Here is a 22,325-nt window from a genome sequence, read left to right as displayed (position 1 = left end):
TGACCTCGGTTATGGAAGGGTTTCTCTAACCACTAAACCACCCTATTATCAGTAAACCTTCAAGGGACTTGCACCAAACCATAACAACAATGCAATGCAATGAAATTACTTACTACTCTAAAATGAAACATTTAAGTGCAATAAATGACCGAAGAAGTCTGAAAAATACCAATATATTCCTTTATCTTGGTAGTAGCCTGGCAAGTGTTGTTGGCTGATTCAAAAAAGATTTAACTCCACACTTCCGAATAAATTATAAAGATTTATTTTGACGTACAGCAGTAGACAAAGAAACGAACGATGTTAAGGCCTAATGCCGAAACATGCAGCATGTTCTGCTGCTGTGTATTAAAATAAATCTTTATAATCTATTAGGTAATGCAGACTTGATGAGCGGGCAAGTTCTGTATTAAGTCTAGTTGGCTGCCATCTGCAATGAATTAAATGACCCAAAAGTCTGAAAAATACCAATATAATTCTTTAGATTATCTTGGTAGATTGGTAAATCTAATGTGCTGCCATCTCCACACCTGCTTCATTTAACTACATCCAAACTCTGACTAGTGTGAACGTCCATAACCTGGACCATTGTTTAATTATTTAACCAGACAAGTTGACATATTCTTATAACACATTAATATCGACAGTCTGAGGTGTAGCATCTAGGCGCTGCCCTGTGTTGTACTGTTGGCCACTGAGCAGGTCCGCTGAAGCAGATGCAGACTAAGTGCCTAGCTCAAGGGCACTTTGACGGCAGTAGCAGCTGTAACAGAGGGGAGAGCTCCTCACTCTCTTGCCCTGCCTAGATTTTCCAAGACAGTGCAGAAATTCAGACTCGTGACATTCTGGACGCAGGCTTGCTTCTCTAACCACTGAGCTACTTCTGCTCCACAAACACTACCCATGTAATAACCAAAAAAGGCAACAGGGCAGGAACATTTCCATCCCTCCTAGATGTAGAACATACAGTATACTGAATCTACAAATACAAAATGGCTGTTTTGTTCTTTTTTAAGGAAAGTATTTTTCCTTTATTTGGACAGCAGGAGGGCTGAGAGAGACAGGAGAGAGAGAGAGAAGGTTATAGCAGGATTCAATCCTAGGCCAGCAGGGATACATGTTGTTCCAGAGACAAGGGATTAAACACGCAACTACAAAATGAATTCGATTGATAATTTTAAAATGCATAAATTACAACTGATAAAAAATATTGTTTCCTTGTAGCCTATTGTAGATAAACTGCTTCAGCTACCTTTCTTGTGGTTACAGCAAAGAAACTACCATTAACGTTAGGTATCAAAGTCACAGCAAGACCAGTGGAAACGTGTCAAAGAGAGCAGACAACATTGTTCCAGCAGACAACATCGATTGAGCAAAACCAACACGTTTGAATGGAGGAAAAGTCGGGCACCAAGGACGCTGCCTGTGACGCTGCAGTTAGGCATAATGTCTAGTCTATCACATGCTGGTTAATCAGTTTCAGGTATAGTAGTCAGATATACATATACATATCTTTGTTCATCATTCATATCCAGCCATAGTAGTCCAACATACATATTGTTCAGTAATAACAGTCACAGTTACAGTTACATGATAAATATATTATATCTTCGATCAGCAGCACAGAATATTACTGCATGTACTGTAGATCCCTAGAATCTAGATTATTAAACTTAGACCTTCGTGTTATTGGTAATGTGACGAGACCCTTTGGTTTATTACATGTATGTAATATAGTTTTCAGGTATGAGGCCTGTTCTGCCGTTGTACGTTGCCTGAAGCCAGCCTGGTTCCACAGACGGGTAAACTGCAGACACAAAGAAAGAAGTCGCCTCAGCAAGTCTGATAACAAGACAGTGTCATGAACACCAAGATCCAGCAGGCAGTGAGGACTGTGTGTGTGTGTGTGGTTTACTTACCGTTTGAGAACAGTGCCCCCTGGGGAAAGCTGAGCTCATGGCTGTGCTCTGCCTCACAGGAGTAAAGGGCCTTTGCTTCCCTAAAGAGAGAAACAAGCACATCATTTGTGATAAGCTGCGACCAGCTTGGTGCTTTGAGAGGGTGTGGCGTTTGGCGTCTGTGGCTTCAATCAGGAAACTAAACTCCTGGCACAATAAAAAGTTTGCTTTAGGCTAGATAGTAATTGATAGGCACTGAGCTGACAAGACAGATAACAAACTAGGCTGCAGAGCAATCGGATCCAGAGAAAAAAAGGTAGGCTAAAATACAGCCTAAAAACACTGAGCGACAAAAAAAGAATCACTATAATATTCCCATAGTATTTCTATAGGGCCTTAACATGCTTATGGTGCTCTGTAAGTTTATAGTTAAACTTGCTTGCGCATCATCATACATTCAGTGGTTTCAATTGGGAAAACTGAAATTTTGGTGCAATAAATAAAGAAATCATGTATAACTAATGGTTTTCTTATTGTCTATAGCCACTGGTCAAAATAGTGTATTACCTTACATTACATTACACATGTGCAGTAAAGTTTTTTGAAATTTTTGGGACCAACCGACTGACTGTCAGAGTGACTTATACTCTCTGCTGGTTAAGCAGGTGGAACAGAGTGAGATAACAAGAGTCAAGGAGGATTCCATCTATCAGCATGTTTTACAACGCTGTTGCAGATTTTAATCTTTAATGACTCATGTCAGATGAATGTGCAGTATTTACACCTGATGATCTGTGCAGCTGAAAAGGTTGGGCCACAGTAAGAAAGGGGTCAGAGGTTACTGTTTTCTGTCTTTGAAATGGACATACCTTCTTCTGGGACAAACATCTAGTGCTGAGGAGAATACTGCACTCTCCCGCAGTGGTGCTCTGGAGGATAGTCTGTAACACACACACACACACACCCACACACACATATAAATCGTCACCCAAAGTACAGTTCTTAGAATGCATTTCCTGAGACTTACTATAAAAAAACAAAACAAGTAAATATCAGTAACAAGATGCATCATCCCTCCATTTGGACCAGTGGTGTCATATATGTGGTGATATATCACATTTGACTTTAAAAATGTGACTTTTAATTATAGCACCCCTATTAGGCAGATCAGTGTAATATTTTAAATGCTGGAACACAATGCAAAGATGCATCATCCCTCCCAGTTTCGTCTGAATCAGAGAGTCTGAGATATCGCCTGAGATATCAGGTGGACAGCAAAGTAAAATGATCACAAACACTTACATGGATCCGGGCCTCTGGTAGCCATTGCTGGCCGTGGCTGCAGGGTGTTTAGCAGTCAGATCGGAGCCGCTGCGGATGTGTGAAGGTTTGCGTTTGGCTGGTGTGTCTTGGGGGTCCAGCGACATCAAACTCTGTACCGAACCGTGACAGCTCTTGTAATCTAGAATAGAAAACAGGCAATCAGAACCAAAAATAAGCAGAGGTGTGACTGATATTTTACCTAATCACTGATCATCCTTTCATGTGCAAAACAGGTGCAAAAAGAGACGATAAATGAACGCACCCTCTGATATGTGCAGGGAGGTGAGGGAGGAGGATGTGGAAAGCTGGTATGGAAACAAGGAGGAGGAGGAGGAAGAGGAGGAGGAGGCAGTCCTGTAAGCGGCCCTGTGTGGCCGGGAAGGTGAGGTAGTGTCTGTAGCTCTGGCCTCTGTGACGGCGGAGGAGGCGCAGGACGCCACTCTCTGGTCCGGAGAGTGTGCGCTCTTCAGAGAACAGGTGGAGGACGCCCGCTGAACCGGTCGCTCCTCCCTGAGAGAGGAGGTGCGCGCCACTGCTGCGTGCTGCAGCGAGGTGGAGGACGAGGCTCTGGAGGGCGTTTTGGGCTCCTTCACGGACGAGGAGGAGGCGGCGGTCGAATTCCCTTTGACAGGCGGACTCCTCTCCGCCGCCGAGTGTAGAGAGGAGGTGGAGGAGCAGATGGAGGAGGGCTGCTGGGACGGGGCGTACTGGGAGGACATCCAGGAAGAGGATGGGGTGAGTTGAGGGGAGGTGGCGCTGTCTGCCTGGCTCTTCTGGTCTTTCCCATTTGAGGAGCGGTGGGACGGGGAGCTGGAGGAAGCCGTGGGGGGGGATGTCACGGGCCTGGAGGAGGAGGAAGAGGAGGTGGGGACGGCAGCAGGAGAGAGGGGGGGGGAGGTCTGCGACAAGCCGTTCTTTTCAGAGGAGTGGGAGGAGAGAGATTCCTGGCTGCCCATCGGAGTCGTGCTGGGGCTGCTGCTGAACGTGTCACCTGGTGGGAGAGATAGGAAAGTGGCACACTGGAGGAACTTTGAAAAAAAATCTAACATTAAGTTCAGTGCTTACAGATAGTCGAATGGTCAAATTTGCCGCCACATGTGTGCTCCTGCTGGCCTAAGTTTGAATCCCATCAGAGCTTTCTCTCCTGTGTCTCCCCCTTATGGCTCCCTCCCTGCTTTCCAACTACCAAAATAAATAAAATACTAAAAAGGTGAGTGGACTGACCCAAATCCCACTTCCACTGCCCAAATTCCGATAGCAGTTATACACAGTTCAGTATATACTGTAATATGTATTTGCCTCTTCTCTGCTGGATTTTTCCCTGTATGATCACTGAACATAAGTGCAAAATGGTGAGTCCAGACAGAAGCCCTTGAGCTTGTTGATCTTTTAAATAGTTTTCTGCTATCAAACTCCATTGAAGCTGCACTGGAAATATCTCAACATGACGTCACATCATCTATGTTTACCCAGTTATCCACAGGAATAAGAAAAATAAGAAACAACAAAATGAGCCCAGAAATGGAGGTACATCACCAGTGACTGTTTTTTTAACAGTGCTGAAGTGATTTAGGGCGGATTTTTCCAGAGTGGGTTGAAGGAACAGGAAGAGCGAATATGGTAAATGTGTATGTCGGAGCACATTCCACACATTCCACAATGTGAGCAGTCTACTGAAAAAACTATGATCGACTAATGAGTTTTGTCTGCATCTGAGACACAGAAAAACTTTTCTTTTAAGCAACGGTTACTGCTAATATTTGTTGGATAGAATTGAAGGTCATGTCATCTGACCAATGTTTATTGTGCCAGTATGCAATGCCTCCAGCTGTGCCAGTTTAAAGGTTTCTCTGTCTTTCTGTGACCTGAAAAAAATCAAGGGGAACACTAATTGTGTTGAAAAATGTATTAATGGGAAGGCAGTGTAGACGTTTTTTTTCCCTAGGTCATTTTATATTCAGGTAATGAGGCGTGGTATTCCTGAGTAATGAGATAAATAAGCTGTAAGCTGCAGTAAGACTCACTGTCGTTGTCTGCCAGGCAGAGAGCCGGAGGGTAGAGGCGGGGCTTCCTCTTCCCAGATGACAGACAGATGGCCTTGCTCCTTCGAGGGGCGGACCGAGAGGACGGGGCCTGGGGCAGCGGGACGGAGGGGTCCGGGGCCTCGCCAAAGATCTGACAGGACCACACACACACACATACAGCAATAAGGTGTGTGTGTCTGTATGTGCATCTGTGTCTGTGTGTGTGTGTGTGTGTGTGTGTGTGTAGGCCTACCTTATGGTGGTTTTCAATGATAATCTCCACCACGATGTTCTGGAACTTGATGTTCATCATGGCTGCCACTGTCTCTTCCTGTGACCTCATCAACGTGGGACCGAAGATCATTCCCAGGTTTGAGACGGTCATCAGGTTTTGGTCATTATGAGCGGAGACCCTGCACACATACACAATTTTGCATGCATTTTTAATGTATAACAGAAATGTATTAAATTAAGGTGAATTAATAAACTATTAAAATGTATGGTATAATATAAAGTTGGACAGGTAAAGACACGTTCAATTAAAAAAAGCAACTTCTTCCCAAATGTTAGTACATGTAGTCAGCCAGTTTGACTATCAGCACATTTTGATGTTGATATACTGTATTTCCGAATGCATTTATTTGGGATTTATTTGTGCTAAATACTCTACTCATTGCAACTGGAGAGGATAGTCTAGAAGTCTATAAAAAGGTATTCATTTCAATTTGTAAAAGTATTCACATGCTTGTTATTTGGACTAAACTGTCTGTCTGTTTCACTGTGAAACATTTCATCACATATTTTAGGTGCGCGCTTCAGCGGGATCCGCCTATTTCTTATGTCCTACTTTCCCATTGACTCCATTGAGTCCATAGAGAATATGCACTGAAAGCTAACCCTATATGATTTCACCTATAATGGCAGGAATATTATTTATTTTTTCATCTACAGTTCAGGAACAGGACTTGACTGCCCTTCATAAGTGAAGCACCAATTCCACACAATGCTTATGTATTCAAAGCAAGGTCCACCTCACATCATAAAACCCAAATTAGCTTCATAGATAAGAGTATTTGCATAAATCTGGAACGAAAAATTACTGCATTTTGAAATATGTTTTTAGGAAAACAAAATGTGCGAAAAGCCAAAGTGTTTTTTTTGGTGAATAGGTACGTACGTGAGAAGGTGATTTGTTAAGAGGTCCAACATTTCTCTGTTTTTGTCTGGTAGTTTGTGAACGAGGGCGTGAATCGCTCTCACTCGATACTTCTGGTCATCAGACTCTGTGAAACAAGCGAGTACAGTCAATGGCTGGAGAGTAAAGTGAGGTGATTCCTCCCTTCTGTTTCCATAAGAGATACAGCATGAGGCAGTAAATCCAAATAGAGTTGGAAAACTACAGCTTGCACCTGCATGAATGCGTGTTAACATTTGATAGAATTACATCCATATTTGTGGTTGTTTATTCAGCTCAGTTCAGAACAGCTTTATGATTTGAGAGAGGCAACAAGTGATCTTACTGGCAGCCTTGATGAAATCTTTATGCAGTCTGTAGGTCATCAGAGGTTCTGCCAGACACCTGTCCATACATTAGAAATCATAAGCATCTTGTACCTCAGTTCATAATTCATGAGCAGTTTTATTTAAAAAATGCTGGTATGTACAGTATGTTACCTGAGATAATTCTTTAGGCCACTGGTGATGGTCTTGTTGTCCCAGGTGTCTGGATCCAGGTGAACGTCAGGAGGAGCTGTGGCCGCTACAGGGAAATATCAATGGATACCAAATTAATTATCCGTAATGACTGATGGCCGATTTTTAGTTACACCATTTAAATTATGCAACATTATGCTGGATTAAACCTTCTCTGTGCAGGAAATCATACTGAGGCAGTGTGTTCCTCACCAAACACAGTAGACATCAACCGCTGCACTTTAGAGTTGACTCCTCCAGTCCTGTACAGTCCCAGCATGTTAATGCCTACATGCACATGCAACAAATATTTCAACATACTTCATCAACACTGAGTAAAATCTCAGAACAAATGCATTTCTCTCAGAATCATGCCTAATTTAACAATATGAGTTACCTCTCATTTCCACCAGTTCAATACACCTCTTAACAAAGTTGAAGCCTGCCTCATTGAGAAACGCTGTAAAACAAACACACACATTTCTACCATCATTTCTGATACAGTGTAGGAAATATTAAGAAATAATATGATAATAATCACGTTTCTCTATCAAGCAGAGAATAACTCAGGATACTTACTTTCTTCCTTCTTGCTCAGTAAAGAAGGCAGAGTGTAGATCTGAAGAAATGAAGATAGGGTAAAAACAGAGTAGTCATACATTTACATTTTTTATATTTAAAATAATACAAAGTTAACTGTCTTTAATATAATAATAGGGTTGCTCTAGCTGCCTAGTTACCTTATGGTAGAGCTTTAAAATGCTATAGGGCAGTACAAAAGCTCTTACTCATCAGTGATGAACCACCTGTTTTATCATCATACGAATGGATCACAATCTAGACACTTTTTCTATGTAGCCTACATGCTTTCCTGATGTTATTGTTATTGTTTAATGCTGGACATGTTCATACAGGTTCTTTCCCATCCATGGCCTCCATCCACAGGCGCCTGTTGGAGTCGGAGAGAGCCTGCAGGGTGATGACGCCATGTCTGCAGAAGAGAAAGGATCATTTTACCCGAGCCCATTCCAACACTAGCCGTACATCTCCCTATCAGTTTATTTATTCAAAAGACATTTATGTGTTACGGACACGCACCCTCCCATTTATCCTCCCCTCTCACCTCTCCACCACCTCGATGTCGAAGCAGAAGCGTTTGTCTATGGAATCCGTCTTCCTTCTGACACACGAGCGCAGCCTGAACATCTCAGGTGCGCCGTTCACCACGCCGTTCTGTCAACACGGAGATACGGTTGCAGCACGCACTCAGCATTTTGTTTAATGTGTGGAGATAAGATAAAGTCTTGTAAGGATTTTGAATATCATTAGGTCATTAGGTTAGGTTTTAGCAAAGGAGAGCTTTTCATATTGCAGCAAACAAACACTGGAGTTAAATATTTTAAAACCTCAAGGTATTCTTCCTGACAATAGGGGCTATCTTCAGATTTTTCTGTGTACCAGCTCACCTGTCTGCTGGCTGGTCTGGCCTCTGTGTTGCTCATGGTGAACATCTTAGAGCCTTTCTCATATGTACAGTAGTATCTGGTCCATGCAGAGCCCAATGCACCTGCAACACATTACAGAGCAGAAGTGTAGCATAGTGACTAAAGATGAGTTTTGCTTGCATAGAAAATCTTTTCCAAGTTAACGCCTGTATCCATGTAAGTGTGTCTGTGTACAAGAAAAAGAACGTGTTGCTGAGTAGCTACGACTTTTGTTTTCCTTGAGCATAAAAGCATTGCAGCGAGTGAGAGTGAGAGAGAGGGAGAGGGAGAGAGACATGAAGAAAGTGTGTGTGTGTGTGTGTTTTTGAGTATCTCACGTTTCTCCTGTATATACAGATATCCCTCCATTGTAAAGCAGCCAGGGGCTTTGAAGTCGGCTTCTGCAGAACGGATCCTCTTCATCAGCCTCTCAACCTCCGCACGGGTACTTTCAAAGTTGTTACGTGTCTAAACAACACACACACACACACACAGTTTATGGTTCTGTTTGGAAGAAACTGTACCGACTAGTACAAAGGAAGCTTGTATATGTATTTGTATGAGAATGGTGCGAATGGTTGGGCAAGTATTTTAGCTGAGTGAGTCTGCACTTATTTTTATCGACCAGCGCCTCATTGTGTGTGTGGAGGTGTGTGTGTGTGTGTTTCTAGACGTTAAGTGTTATTAAGCGCAGTGATGACTTTGTGTGTGTTTGTGATGATGGTAAACCGAGCCCTTGTTTACTACAGTCACACAATGAAGAACCATCCTTTAATTGTCCAACCAGCACATTCATTTCTCGTGGCTCATAGAATACATGCATTTTAAATAGTGTGTATTAAAAAAATCTTTTTTTAAATAAACGTTTGAGGCCCCTAACCTTGTGGTTGCAACACAGAAGGTGCTAGATGTCATGTTTTCATTCCACACAAACAACTATACACCCATTTTCACTTTTAGATGGGTGACAAGTGGTAAGACAAGCCATATTTTACTTCCAGAATGTTGAATTATTGTCCTTACATTTTTTCACAGCAATTAGTAAATTAAAAAGCACTTTACCTCATTATTATATATTTTATATATATGTAAATAAAAAGACAAACGGAAAGGCAACTGAAATGTTTGATGCAGCCCTTTGCTTTTGTTGTCACAGTGAAGTACCAGTCAATGAAAGTGGGAGCTGTCCAGGCAGCAAAAACTGGTAATTTGTACTCTAAACCAGGCCTATTTCAAATTGTAGTTAAAAACACAATTCAGAGTGTGTGTTTCAACATGCAGGGAGTATCAGATGTGTGGGGTTTCCCACATCAGGACATGTCAGGTAGTGACAGCTAAACACAAAAGTATCCTAAATTGACTTTCAGATACTTTCTGGTGAATGGATAAACTGTCTGGCACTGTCATATGTGGCAGGAAGGCCAAACCAAACTTAACAAAGTATTTGCAAATGTTATTTGGCCCAGGTCTGCTCTAGAGGCTTGTAGTAAACATACACACTTACATTCTGTAGGTTGAACTGAAGCTGCTGCTTGTAGGGTTCAAACTCACTGGCCAACTCATAGCCCTCATGGTAGAATGTAAACAAGCCCTGCAGAAAGGCTAATAACTGAAAAGGAGAGAGAGAAAACCGCAGGAGAAATGTAAGCTGAGGGACTGGGTGTGGAGAGAGGGAAATATAATGAGAGGATTACAAAAGAATGACTGTTAGTCATCTGTTGAATCACACAAAAAAATAAACATTTAATGAGAGAAACCCACTAATGCTGCCTGTAGTTTGGTTAGCTGGTAGTTTGCTGCCGTTGTTTACTCAACAACAAAGAGTCTCTCTCTCTCTCTTTCTCTCAGGCGGAGGAGACCGCCATACAGGAAGTTCCGACATGGTAACAGGAAGTGGGCTTTACTGATATCTATCACCTAAACACTTTCATCTTTGGCCAAGCATTGTGTGTAATGTGTGTATGCGAGAGCCTGCCTTGGGTGTCTTTCAATGATCAAGTCACACAGTCATTAATGCCCTTGCTGCAATTATAATTTGATTCAAGTTCAAGGTCAAGTTGAACTTGAGCTTGATAATTTGATTAAGCTGTTTACATGCATCACAAAAAAGACTGATCCATCATATATGTTTCTGATTAAATATTGTGTACTAGTGAATATGTCATTCCCTCTGCTATAGGTCAGTGCTGTGAAGGCAGCAAAACCTGGAAACAGAAATTGGAACAAAAAAGCTCAAGGGGGTGTAAAGGCTGATAATGACAACATACAATAGAATACGTGCTGTATTCTTGCTGTAATACCACACAACTTTATATATCTAATGTAACGAATACAATTAAAAGTACAAACAATAATTACAATGAAACAAAATACATCACATAACAAAAAGACAGGACAGGTTACCAGTTTAACAGTTGCCTATTTGCATATTGTGCTATTTAAGTGCAGAGTGCAGGTGGAGGTCAGCAGTCTAATGCATGTAGCTAAAATAATAATAGTTTACTGTTCAGTGTTGGAAACCTCACACTTTTTTTTAAAATTTTTATTGCTTCTCATAAGCAATAAAACATCACAACCATTACAAATGGGAAATGTGTGACTAAGTGTGAATATACAGGTCAAAACAACCCTCCATTAACTTTGTGTACTTTGTGTAACTTTAAAATTGCAGCACTATGTTTTATACGAAGCACATTGTGAATACTCTGAATACTCTGACCTTTATTGGAGTAAGTAAGATTGCATATAAAAATGGTCTTTGTGTGTACGTAACTCACCGGCTCCACAAATTCAAACTTCTTTCTCTCCTGCACTTCCTGAATCTTGAAGACATACTGCAGCGAGGCATCGTAAAACACCTGTCTGTCTTTACTCATCTGTGAATCTGCCTGCAACGAGAACAGCCACAGCACAAATACGTCAAGTTTCCTAACGCATGTAATATGAACTTGATGTGGGTTGTTGGGAATCACTGTTTACCTCCTGTAGCTGTGGTTCTTTCTTTTTGGAGGACAGGTTGAGGTGTTTCTCCAGAACAGAGTAGTACTTCTCTGTCTCCTTGTCAAACTGCTTCTTTCCCTCCTGAGGGAGAAATGGATGAGAAGAGGACATCAGCATGAACTAAAAGCTTACAAAGGTGGATTTTTACCTTTGGTCCTCAATTTGGCTAGCCTGATCTCGACTTGTTTTCACTCTTGACTTTGGACTGGCCAACAGGGCCTGGACGCCTCTCTCTGGATGCCACTCTATGCAGTTTATAAGCAATAATGGCAATAAAGTCATTTAGCCTCTTATAATGTTTGAAATGTTGACTTAATATATTTGGCTGCCAACCGAAAATAAGTCATAAGTGAAAACCTTGTTATCATAACAAGTATGAAGACAAACTGGTAGCTGCACCCTGCCAATACCTGCACCTGTGCGTCTCTGTCGCAAGTGACAAAAGTTCAGAAAATTCTGGAATGAACTAACATTTCAGCTTTAGGACTAATATATTAAGACGAAGCGCAATGGGACCATTAAGTAATCTAAATGAAGAGACATTGCCAAAAGACACAGGAAAGCATGTGAGCATGACTAACTATTTTCCAGAGCAGCTGCAGCTCTTAACTCCAAACACCCAGCAACTCTTGGGTCATTCTATGGGAAAACAACATTTGTGTGTGCATGTGTTGCTCACACACTCCTGCTACATTCTACAGGCTGAGGGGGCGCTCCGATCATCACTGAAAAATGAGTTATTGTGGCCTCTTCTGTTCATTGGGCCCTGCCAACCGTATGACACTACTGTCTCTCTCTCTCTCTCTGTCAGTCTGAGAGAGAGCAGAGAGGAAAACGAGAGATAGACTGAGTTATAAGACTTGAGACAGCTGCTGAAACCAGACACCAGACTCACTTTGTGTTTATACAGTCTCTCTGACTTGAACTATCTCTCTCTCTCTCTCTGTCTCTCTCTCTTTCTCTCTCTCTGTCAATGTCTTGCTCTCTCTCTTCCTTCGGAGCGTCCGTTCCCATGACCTTGTTACTGACACTGGACTGTGATACATCGTGTGTCCGACCAACAAATTGGATTCTCTGACCGCTGGGTGAGAGAGACGGACCAGACCAGAGCGGGACTATCTGTCTGATCACTGCCCACGGTCAACAAATTCTTCAGAGCGTTAGATAATTCAGGCACACAACTTGCTCATTGGAGTTTAACCAATTAATTCACTTATTGGCCAGGTTAAAACCACAGCAGAGGGTCTTTGACATATTGGTTATCAGCTGTGATTGTTTTATAGCACTCTATAGAAAAGGTCAAAACGTGGGTTAACTGGCTCAGTTACTTTATGTTAATAATCAACTCTCCTACTCCTATTTATTGAGGTTTGGGAGCTAGCCTGGAGTCTGTATTCATTAATAAGAAAAACAATTTGGTCTGTTCTGCTCTCAGACACTGATACACATAGTGTGCATCTTTTGAGAGCACATATCCAAGCTTTCTGTTCAAGTATCTCTTGATACAAACAACACAACTATACCTTAACAGCTCCAATCTGCTCCTTACGAAACCTCTCCAGTGGAGAGATCAACACGTCATCTGCATTCTGGATCTGAGAGAGGAAGAAACCACAACAGTCAGCTCAGAGACAAGAAGTCATAACTGTAAACTTTATGACCAATGACAGAAATAAGACAACACCCAAGTCAGTGTTGTGTATGCTGGGCTGTTCCATGGGGGCTGCGATGGAGACTTCTCAGTGTTTTCTCTGATTAGCTACAAGCCAAGGTGAAGTGGCTCTAACAGCCAGTTTGTTGAGTCTGATTGTTAATCAGACGCTCAAGTTTTGTTTCAAAGGGGACTGAGAAGAAATAAATGGAATACAGTGACAACTTTGTTTTACACAGTCTAATTTCTTGGCATTTCTGCTTTATTCATAGCAGAGACTGACATGAAATATTGGAGAAAAAAGGAATATGGAGTCACATCTGGCCGGTTTCTTCACAGCAATAAAACCTGGGGAACAATGGTGGGATGGTAAACTGACTGAGGGCCTGGATATTAAATCAGTAATCAAGTCATCTGTGTATTTCACACTGAAACAAAGCACCCTAAAGACACAATCCACCCTACTCAAATCTCACAGTTCTGCATTTAGGGAATCTCATGAGTATATCAAATGAAGATATCAAGACCTGAGATTGATGGATCACCAACTTCACACTTTTATGAGAGCAAATATCAGGTTTAGATTTCTTTAATCCATTTGAAATGAACAATTGATTTGTTCCCGTATTTTGCTCAACTGTATTTGGGGGACTGCCTTATTTTCTGTTTTCAGGGATAAAACATTATTCAATTCATGGATCTCGTATACATATAGTTTATTTACTAACTATTTGCATAACAAAAGCCCAACAGCTTAGAGGAGAGCTATCCAAGGTGCTAATCATATCAATATCACACAGTTATGCCAAGCACAAACCTGACTTAAAGTCATTGTTTATGAATTCCTGTAGGCACTTTAGTGCAGTCTCATGCCATTTCTAATGCTACTAAAATAAAAAATATTAGTAATTTGATAGTTCAAATAGCTCAAACATGTTTGCTTATTATCCAACAATGCCATGATCAACTGACTCTTCCCAAGAATTTCAGTTTCTCAAAGTCTGAACAGAAGTATTCTTGGATAACGTCTCTTCCTTGCGTGATTTATTGGTGATGATGTGTTTCTGGTGACATTGATAGCAACTATTCTGAATTGCCAAACTGATCACACTGCACAAACTCTTTTGACTAAGCATGATCTGAGGGACGTGATGTTGCAAAATGCAGTGAATTGGCTGCTTCTAATTATTGCATGGCCTTGCCTCCAAGTCATTTTCATGTTCACAAAGAAAATCAAGATTTAAACACTGACATGACGAGCAAAGGTGCAATAAGGCAGTTTTTTTGCCACTATTAGTAAGTAGGCTACCTCTCTACTCACTGGGCAGCGTTAGTGAATATCATTGCATTATAATTAGGGCTGAACAATTAATCAAAATGTTATCGAAATCACAATATGGCCTACTGCAATTTTCAAATCGCAGGAGGCGCGATATTTGTTAAAGGCGAAATGTGTGTCAAAATACCATTTTAAATTAAATATTATCGTGCTGCAGAGATGTCCTGGCCTACACATCATATTCTACAGACTTAAGAAAACATCTTTGTTTGGTACAGATCCCCGTAAAAATCACACTATAATCATTTTAATACGCTTTTCAATGAAAATGAGAATAATGATGTAAAAATTATCATTCCCTCTGATATCGCAAATCATATCGCAATTGCAACATCAGTCAAAATAATCGCAATTAGATATTTTTTCAAAATCGTTCAGTCCTAATTATAATTATGTTACTTCTTAAGTATAACATATGCTCTTTACAACACAAACTGAACTAGGGCTTCAGGATCAATGGCTGACAGTCTGTACTTGCAAATTTCACCAGAGGAATACCCCAAAGAATTACAGAAATGTCCCAATACTTTTGCAACTGACTGCATGTACAAGGAAATTGACTGGGTGTGGTTGGTGCTGAGACTCATGTCAAAGAGTAAGAAAAGTTATGCACTAGATCAGTAGAGTTCTGGTGTTCATATTTAGTCTTGATTCTCGGCAGTCTTTAGCTCTCTATCATGACTTACATTTCACTTTCTGTTTTTTTTTCTATTTCTTCAACAAACCACAATATCCAGGGTGGCACTCAAAACTAAAGGACTGAAGAGCATTGTCTTATCTTAATAAAGTCTACTCTGATTGATTGATTGATTGCTTAAGACAGCTAGTCTTTCAGAGCAACCCAGTTGCTAGAGATGCCCTTTATAACTCAATAATGATGGTATTATTAGCAGTCTAGGCCTATCAGCAGTGTTTCGGTGGTGCCACTCCAAATGGAAAAGCATATAATTAAAACACACACAGACAGAAAATGAAAGAGAGAGAGGGGGAGAAAGAGAGAGAGAGCAAGAGAGAGAGAGAGAGAGAGAGAGAGAGAGAGAGAGATTGAGAGAGAGAGACAGAGAGAGAGAGAGAGAGAGAGCAGACAAACACACACAGGCCCCTTTTATAGACTTTCCCAGGCAGTCAAGGCTGTGCTCAAAGTCTCATTGGGGAATTGGCAGAATAGGTTCCACATGCTTCCTCCGCAACCACTCCACACGCGCGCGCACACACACACACACACACACACACACACACACACAGACACGGACCCAGCACACACATATGCACATACATCACACAAGCTTGCATACGCACAGACTGTGCCAGACTCAAGTCACTCCCACACAGAGCAAAGGCCTCCGGTTGAGTCAGGGTCTCTAAATCATAGATCTCTTCGGAGTCGCTACGGAGCACACAATGACGTTAGCCTGCATTTTTAACTTGGAATTTTTGATTTAGATTGGTGTGAGCACCAGATTTAGCCTAGAGCCTGGGGAAATTGTGCTCAAAGTGGTGGCTATGGTGCACCGAGTCAAAGGTGCCTGAAAAAGACTTCAACCTTCTTTCAAACTAAAGCTCTGATGGCCAGATGGTGACATCTGCCAAGTCATGCTTTCTCATTAAGATGGTGATGCACTTGTTGGTTGCTACCCTGTCTCCAAGCTGCGGCAGCTTTATTCCAAGGAAGTGCAATAGAGAGAGTGCAACAAATCTGGTGGACAACAGTGCCGTTCTGTTTTTTTATCCAGTAAGAGGAAAGGGCAAAGGAACTTAATGGCTTAGACCTTGGTAAAAATCATTCCTTTAGTTTAGAAGGAGCTCTGGGGGTTCAGTGGCGTATTCAGTCCAACACAATCAAGTCCAGTATTTAAGGCAAGACGCCTAGGGGATGGAGAATCCTTTTCACAGTTCGTTCTTTCTATGACCCTTTGGGAATCTGTGGTTCTTATAGTCCCAATTAAATAAATACATAGTCACACACATTTTATTTCTGTAAAGTCTGCAGAGAGAGTGATTAGTCTAAACTGCAATAGGAAGAATGCACATCCAATGAGGTGCAGACAAGAGGCTTTTTTGAGTCATACACTCTTCTCTTTTAGTTTTTTCCCACTAACTTCACCAAACATTTTCAGCTACATGGCCTTGGCCAGGTGATACAGGGGAAGTATAGTTGCTTGCTTATGTGTATCTGTACCAGGTCACAGGTCACACAGCACACTCCGTGATACAACTCTTCATCACAACCTTTGCATCACAGCTTGTCAAATAAAGTACATGAAGCCCTTCGTTATAACAAACCCTTAATCCCATATTATCAATCAAGATAAATCTATACATACAGTATGTTCAAAAGATTCATCACATAGCTCATCATTATCAATCTCATAATTACAATTCACGGTTAAAGGCAACAATGATACAATATTTTCTCTAATTATAATATAGAAAGAAGTCTTCACAATTCCATCATATATTGTAACTGAATCCTTAATCTCATAATGCAAATCATCAAGGCAAATATCTATTTCACGATCCTCTTAACTACCACATTATTAAAATCACAGAAATGATGGATATTCACAGCACTGCCAGCCTTATATGAACAGCCTCAAATCAAATTCAGCATTCAAACCACGGGGACTCAATGTTTTTAGATGTGAAATCCGAAATGCTTTTTAGAAAAGTATGCAGAGAGCGAGAAAGTGCACAGAGACAGTGCAAAGTCTTTAGTGACTGGTCTAGTCTAGGTACATTTTTATGATAATAGACTCACTGCCATTTTGACACCCATGCTGAGTCACTGGAAGTGTCAATAGTTCAAAGAAAACAATCTTTTCTTTATACCCTTCCAAATCTGTTAACAACAATGACTGGTTTAAATGGTTTAAACCTAAACATCTCTACAGAGAAACTTTACACTTTCACAGCTGGTAAATGGATGGAGGTAATTAATCAGGCCAAGAATGAAGAAAAAAATGGAACCTCAAGTTCCAAAGTGGTAAGTATGTCTTTCATATGTAATATACCATGTAGCCTAACATTTGCTCAGATATATACTGCTATACCTTGTTGTAGTTGACCTGTTGACCTACTTATTGACCAAATATTATGGATCCACTAGCTCCTACCTTAACCTTAACCCTAAGATTAAAATGGCCCCTTTTCAAAGACACCACCAACAAAATGTCCTCATTTTTGTTTTTAAACATCATCACAAGGATAGAAACGTAAGAACATGCAGACCCGCATTTTGGGTTTCTCTCTCTCTCTCTCTCTCTCTCACACACACACACACACACACACACACATTTATTCTTACCAATCGTCTTCTCTCCTCCTCCATGGTGCTCAAGAGCTGAGAGAATTCCTTTAAGGATTGAGCTGCAAAAGAGAGATCACACAACTTTGTACATGGTTTCAGCATGCAATCCAATCCAGAAAGACTGTCCATGTTTTACATATTAGTGACATTTGTTGTTATTTTGCACCTCACCTATATTGATCTCATCATCAGTCTCAGCATCTCCAATACACTCAAACTGGAACTCCTGTAGAGACTGAGAGAACCTCTGAACCGCCAGAGAAAGACCTGAGAGAGAGAGAGAGAGAGAGAGAAAGAGACAATCACTGTAAACAATCACTGTAAACATGCACACAATTAATCTAATTATTGCTCTTACTTTGTTTATAAGAATAATCTTATTACACTATTTCCATAGAAAGCACAAAATGCACTTCATGCCATTTTGTATGAGGTAATTATTGATTCGATACAATGTCATGTTCCCCTTCCCCTATAGGCTACAAGCAATGTCAATTATTCCCTCTTTTCATAAACTGCAGTCACACTGCTCCCATGGCATTTTCCTATGCAACTCTTGCACTTGATCCAGTGCTAAGACTTGAGGAGTGAATGTTTGATATAAACAAACTGCCACACCTGGCAAAAACTCTAATGGAAAAGCTTACTCGGATTGTGTTTAAGTGTCCAAACAACACTCCAATAATGTGTCGGGCCGACCACAGACTTTATAACAAATAGAATACAACAGACGGGGCTCAGTTCCACCTTTTATTCCCTTAGGGGAACACATGCGTGGGTGACACAAGGCTGTACTCACTCATACTACTCATAATCTGTACACCAGCAGCTGTAAGGCACCATTTCAGTCACACCACTGCATTATACACTGATGATACAACCATCAGTGGAGTATTCTATCACTGCCAGTCCTTACTTCACAACCTGGTGTCCAGACAGCTGCCTGGAGATACGGCTGGGCGATAATTCAATATTTCAGTGGAATCATATTGTGATGATATGGTTATTTTGGGATATTGTGACCCACAATTCTGCTGTAAATTGATAAATTGATGATAACAAGCTAATTTTATTTAAGAACTCTGACAAAATGTGGTAGAAATATATGGTAGAAATATTAGTTGCAAAATTTCAGTTTTGTTTGACATCACACCTAACATTACCATTCGGTTTAATGGGATGAACATGAATTTGATTATTTAGGCTAACGTGATTTTGGATACATGAGCCATATTATGATATATAGGCCTATTGATATTGAAAAAAAACCTTATGATTATTGTGATATTGATTTCAACCATATCGCCCAGCCCTATCTGGAGATCAACATAAAGACAACCCAGGACATGGTGGCCAGGTTCAATGCAAGAAAGACATACAAAACCCTTAACTAACATCAAAGGCACCGCCAGCCATAGGATCACCTCAGAAATTCCTTGTAGTGGAAACTGATTAGTCGACTTTTGAGTCAAAATTCAAGAAAATGCTGAAATGCCTGTATTTTCAGTACAAGCCAGGAGCGGTTCATGTTAATCATGCACTGTCCATGCCATTTCATCTCTGTGTGGTCCCAAAACATCCAACCTACATTCTGCATCATCTGTGTGTACAGCAGGTTTCAGTGTGTGGGCCAATGACCTTAACCAGCAAGAGAGAGCAGTCAGATGAGTCAAAGAAACCACCGGTAGCCACAAAGTGTAGGTGTGTGTCTGCGCACTCCTGTGAGGTGATCAAAGGCAAGCTCAAAGAAATGGGAGCCACCCTCGCTAGTACAAAACTCTTTATAAATACAGCAGGATGGGGGGACACCATGCTGCTGCCATCAAACATGTGCAGCAGTTCAACTTCCAAACTTACAAAATGGTTCTTTGTGAACCAAATGTGTATGTCTGTTTTGTGCGCTATGTTGTCTTTTTATATTAGGCTATGTCTGGGAAGATACCAAACAAAGTCTCCTTCTTGGGGGCAATTAGTAAATGTCTTATTATTTAATCATTACAGCACATGAGTGTATTCTAGTCAGAATGGTATGGTATGTATGATAAATACATTTCAATGCAGTCTCCAGCCCAAGATATTGGCCATTATGTTATTGTGCCACTGAATGAATGTTAATGGACCCAGTGCCATTAGTAGACAAAAGCCCCATTAGACTCTGAATCAGCAACTGTTAGGCTATAGCCCATTATGTGACTACAGAGCTAATGCAATCCAAACACAACAGAATAGAAATCCAAACTATTTAGTAAGACAAATGTAGGACAAAAGCTCTGCGTCTATTTGGTGGCCTTGGATTGTCTATACTGTTATCAGTGTAGCAGTGCAAATACGCACGTTTGTGTTAACTGTAATACGCAGTTTACCCCCAAAACAAGACATTTATTTCACTCTACTTACTTCTCAGCGCCGATATGAGCATGTTCCCGTCTTTGATGAGGTCCTTTATAAACCTGTTGGTGCGCTCCAGCTCTATCTCATGGCACTGCAGCCGTTCTCTAAACTCTGGACTGTCCAGGAAAGAATCACTAAACTCCAGCGTCGGCAGACCCATCGATAATAAACACAACTATATCTTTAAGAACTGGTATCTATACCGTCGCTGAGAGCTACAAAAGAAAGCACTGTTTCAATGGCCGGAGAAACTTGGTGAGAACTTTCTTCCCAGTCCTTTTTTTCATGCTCTTCTCACTTTTTTCCCCCAGAACTTCCGGACACTTCAGACTGTGGAACAGGGCAGAGGCAGCGATACCGAGGGTTTGGCTAGGTTGACTTAGCACTACGCGGATTAACGTATCTTTACAACTAACATGTTCAAATATAACATCGCCGTGATCAGTCTAACGATTTACTTCGCATAGAAAACACTATCGGTTACTGAGCGAAGGCATTGGAATTTAATATTGGACCTAGCATAGCTGTCATTAGACACTGTAATGGACTAACTCTGTGTATGTACGGCTCTGAAGCAGGACCGGTTACTATGGGGACGGGAGACTCCTGCTGGCGCGTGCTGAAATCAGTGCACTAGTCTGCCAAGTAGGTCTACCTGGACTGCAACTGTATAATAACAACAATACTACTGCTACTACTACTACTACTACTGCTACTACTACTACTACTACCACTACTACTACTAATACTACAACTACTACTACTACTACTACTACAACTACTAATACTAATACTACTAATACTAATCTACCTGGACTGCATCTGTATAACAATAATAATAAAACTACTACTACTATTACTACTACTAGCCAACTAATACTACTATATTTGTGTAATATAATATGCTTGTGAAACACTTTTCAAAAAGTTAAAGTGCTATGAGAAACTAACAAATCAAACAATGCTTAACACAGTTGATGCAATTCAGGTACTAGTCATGTGTTATATAAATGTATATTAATAACTATCAAATGCAAATTTATAAATATATATATATATATATATATTATATGTTATCTTTTGTACCCTTTGGGCACAAATGCCTTACAATTACAGTTAGTAAGGCAATCGTGATACACACACGGGTTAAATTCCCCATGAAATGAAAATGAGTTTTTTGAATTGTTATGTGATTTTCATAACCATGAGGTTCTTGAATGACAAGTTACAGGCCAAAACATGTCCTAATATGAAGGGAATATAGTTGGGAGTTATTCCAGTTGCACTCTGGGAGGGTACAGTGCATTGTTGAGAGCTAGCCAAATGCTCCAAGGCAACAACTGAATGCAGTTTTTTTCTTTCTTTTCTCTTTTCTTTTCTTTTCTGTTTTTTGGAGGAGGAGGAGGAGGAGGAGGAGTTGGGGTCAAAGCTAAGAAGCACTGATGAAATATGATTGCGGTCAAATAGATTTTTTATCATCAGTACATCATTACTACACTTGTAAACACATTGCAAACAGGGATCACTGTGCCAACACACAACATTTTATACATGCTGCCATGGAAACGAGCCCCCAGGTCAGCACCTCTAGCTTGCTAAGAAATGTCAGTCAAAATGTTCTGCCTCTGAGTGCAGATTGAAGACGCTGCAGAGTGTTTACAGGAAGAATGAAGACTATGCATAATTTATATACTGTATATATGTGTGTGTGTGTGTGTGTGTGTGTGTGTGTGTGTGTGTGTGTGCGTGTGTGTGTGTGTGTGTGTGTGTGTGTGCGTGTGTGTGTGTGTATGAATACCTAGAGCAGAGCTTCTGTAGTCTCCTGTTATTCAGTATGGTCAAGAGATCCACTCAGAGCTGCTTGATTGTACAAATGCAACAATTACTTATTGATCCACTTGTGCATTTGCCTTTCAGGTCAATAATGGCACCTTCCTCTAATATATCCCTCTTCTAAATAAACAAGTTCTCTCTCATTACCTTGTTTTGCCTTGATTGTAAATGACATCCAGAATATCACTATTTCACTACCCAATCAATCCTGCCCAGCTCCAAAATTATCAGCCGGTCTTCAGTTGTCCACTAAAACCTTCAACATCAATTCCTGTTCTCCTCTAAACCATCTGTTCTGAGCCAGCCATTGCAAAGTTTCAGCTCTCTGTTGGTGGTCCAACTGCTTTATTGTCCCAGCAAGTAACTATCTGTCACTCACCGGA

At 40.9% G+C, this 22,325-nt stretch overlaps 1 protein-coding gene across 3 annotated transcripts; it reads right to left on the bottom strand.

The window, feature by feature from the left end:
* Positions 1-1,000: 1,000 nt before the first annotated feature.
* On the bottom strand, positions 1,001-20,407 carry arhgap42a (Rho GTPase activating protein 42a). Of its 3 annotated transcripts, XM_071521931.1 has the most exons (24): positions 20,116-20,407; positions 17,890-17,985; positions 17,716-17,777; positions 12,945-13,016; positions 11,401-11,502; positions 11,199-11,309; positions 9,926-10,030; positions 8,760-8,889; positions 8,404-8,504; positions 8,061-8,170; positions 7,850-7,928; positions 7,517-7,556; positions 7,335-7,397; positions 7,151-7,225; positions 6,920-7,004; positions 6,766-6,824; positions 6,423-6,528; positions 5,499-5,658; positions 5,246-5,396; positions 3,484-4,212; positions 3,201-3,360; positions 2,768-2,839; positions 1,920-1,999; positions 1,001-1,807 (listed from the first exon to the last, which is right to left on the bottom strand). In XM_071521931.1, the coding sequence occupies exons 1-24, from the start codon at positions 20,267-20,269 to the stop codon at positions 1,719-1,721; spliced, it is 2,991 nt and encodes a 996-aa protein (XP_071378032.1). In that variant the 5' UTR covers positions 20,270-20,407; the 3' UTR covers positions 1,001-1,718. The 3 variants fall into 3 exon arrangements, with proteins under 3 accessions (XP_071378032.1, XP_071378034.1, XP_071378033.1); XM_071521933.1 differs by lacking the exon at positions 2,768-2,839; XM_071521932.1 differs by lacking the exons at positions 6,423-6,528; positions 6,766-6,824.
* Positions 20,408-22,325: the final 1,918 nt, after the last annotated feature.

The sequence above is a fragment of the Centroberyx affinis genome, unplaced genomic scaffold (genome assembly GCF_046629955.1).
Source record: "Centroberyx affinis isolate AG114_WGS23_722 - 3 ecotype Tasmania unplaced genomic scaffold, CSIRO-AGI_Caff_v1 ptg000946l_1, whole genome shotgun sequence".
NCBI classification, from domain to species: Eukaryota; Metazoa; Chordata; class Actinopteri; order Beryciformes; family Berycidae; genus Centroberyx; species Centroberyx affinis.
This window is presented reverse-complemented; position numbering and strand designations above follow the sequence as displayed.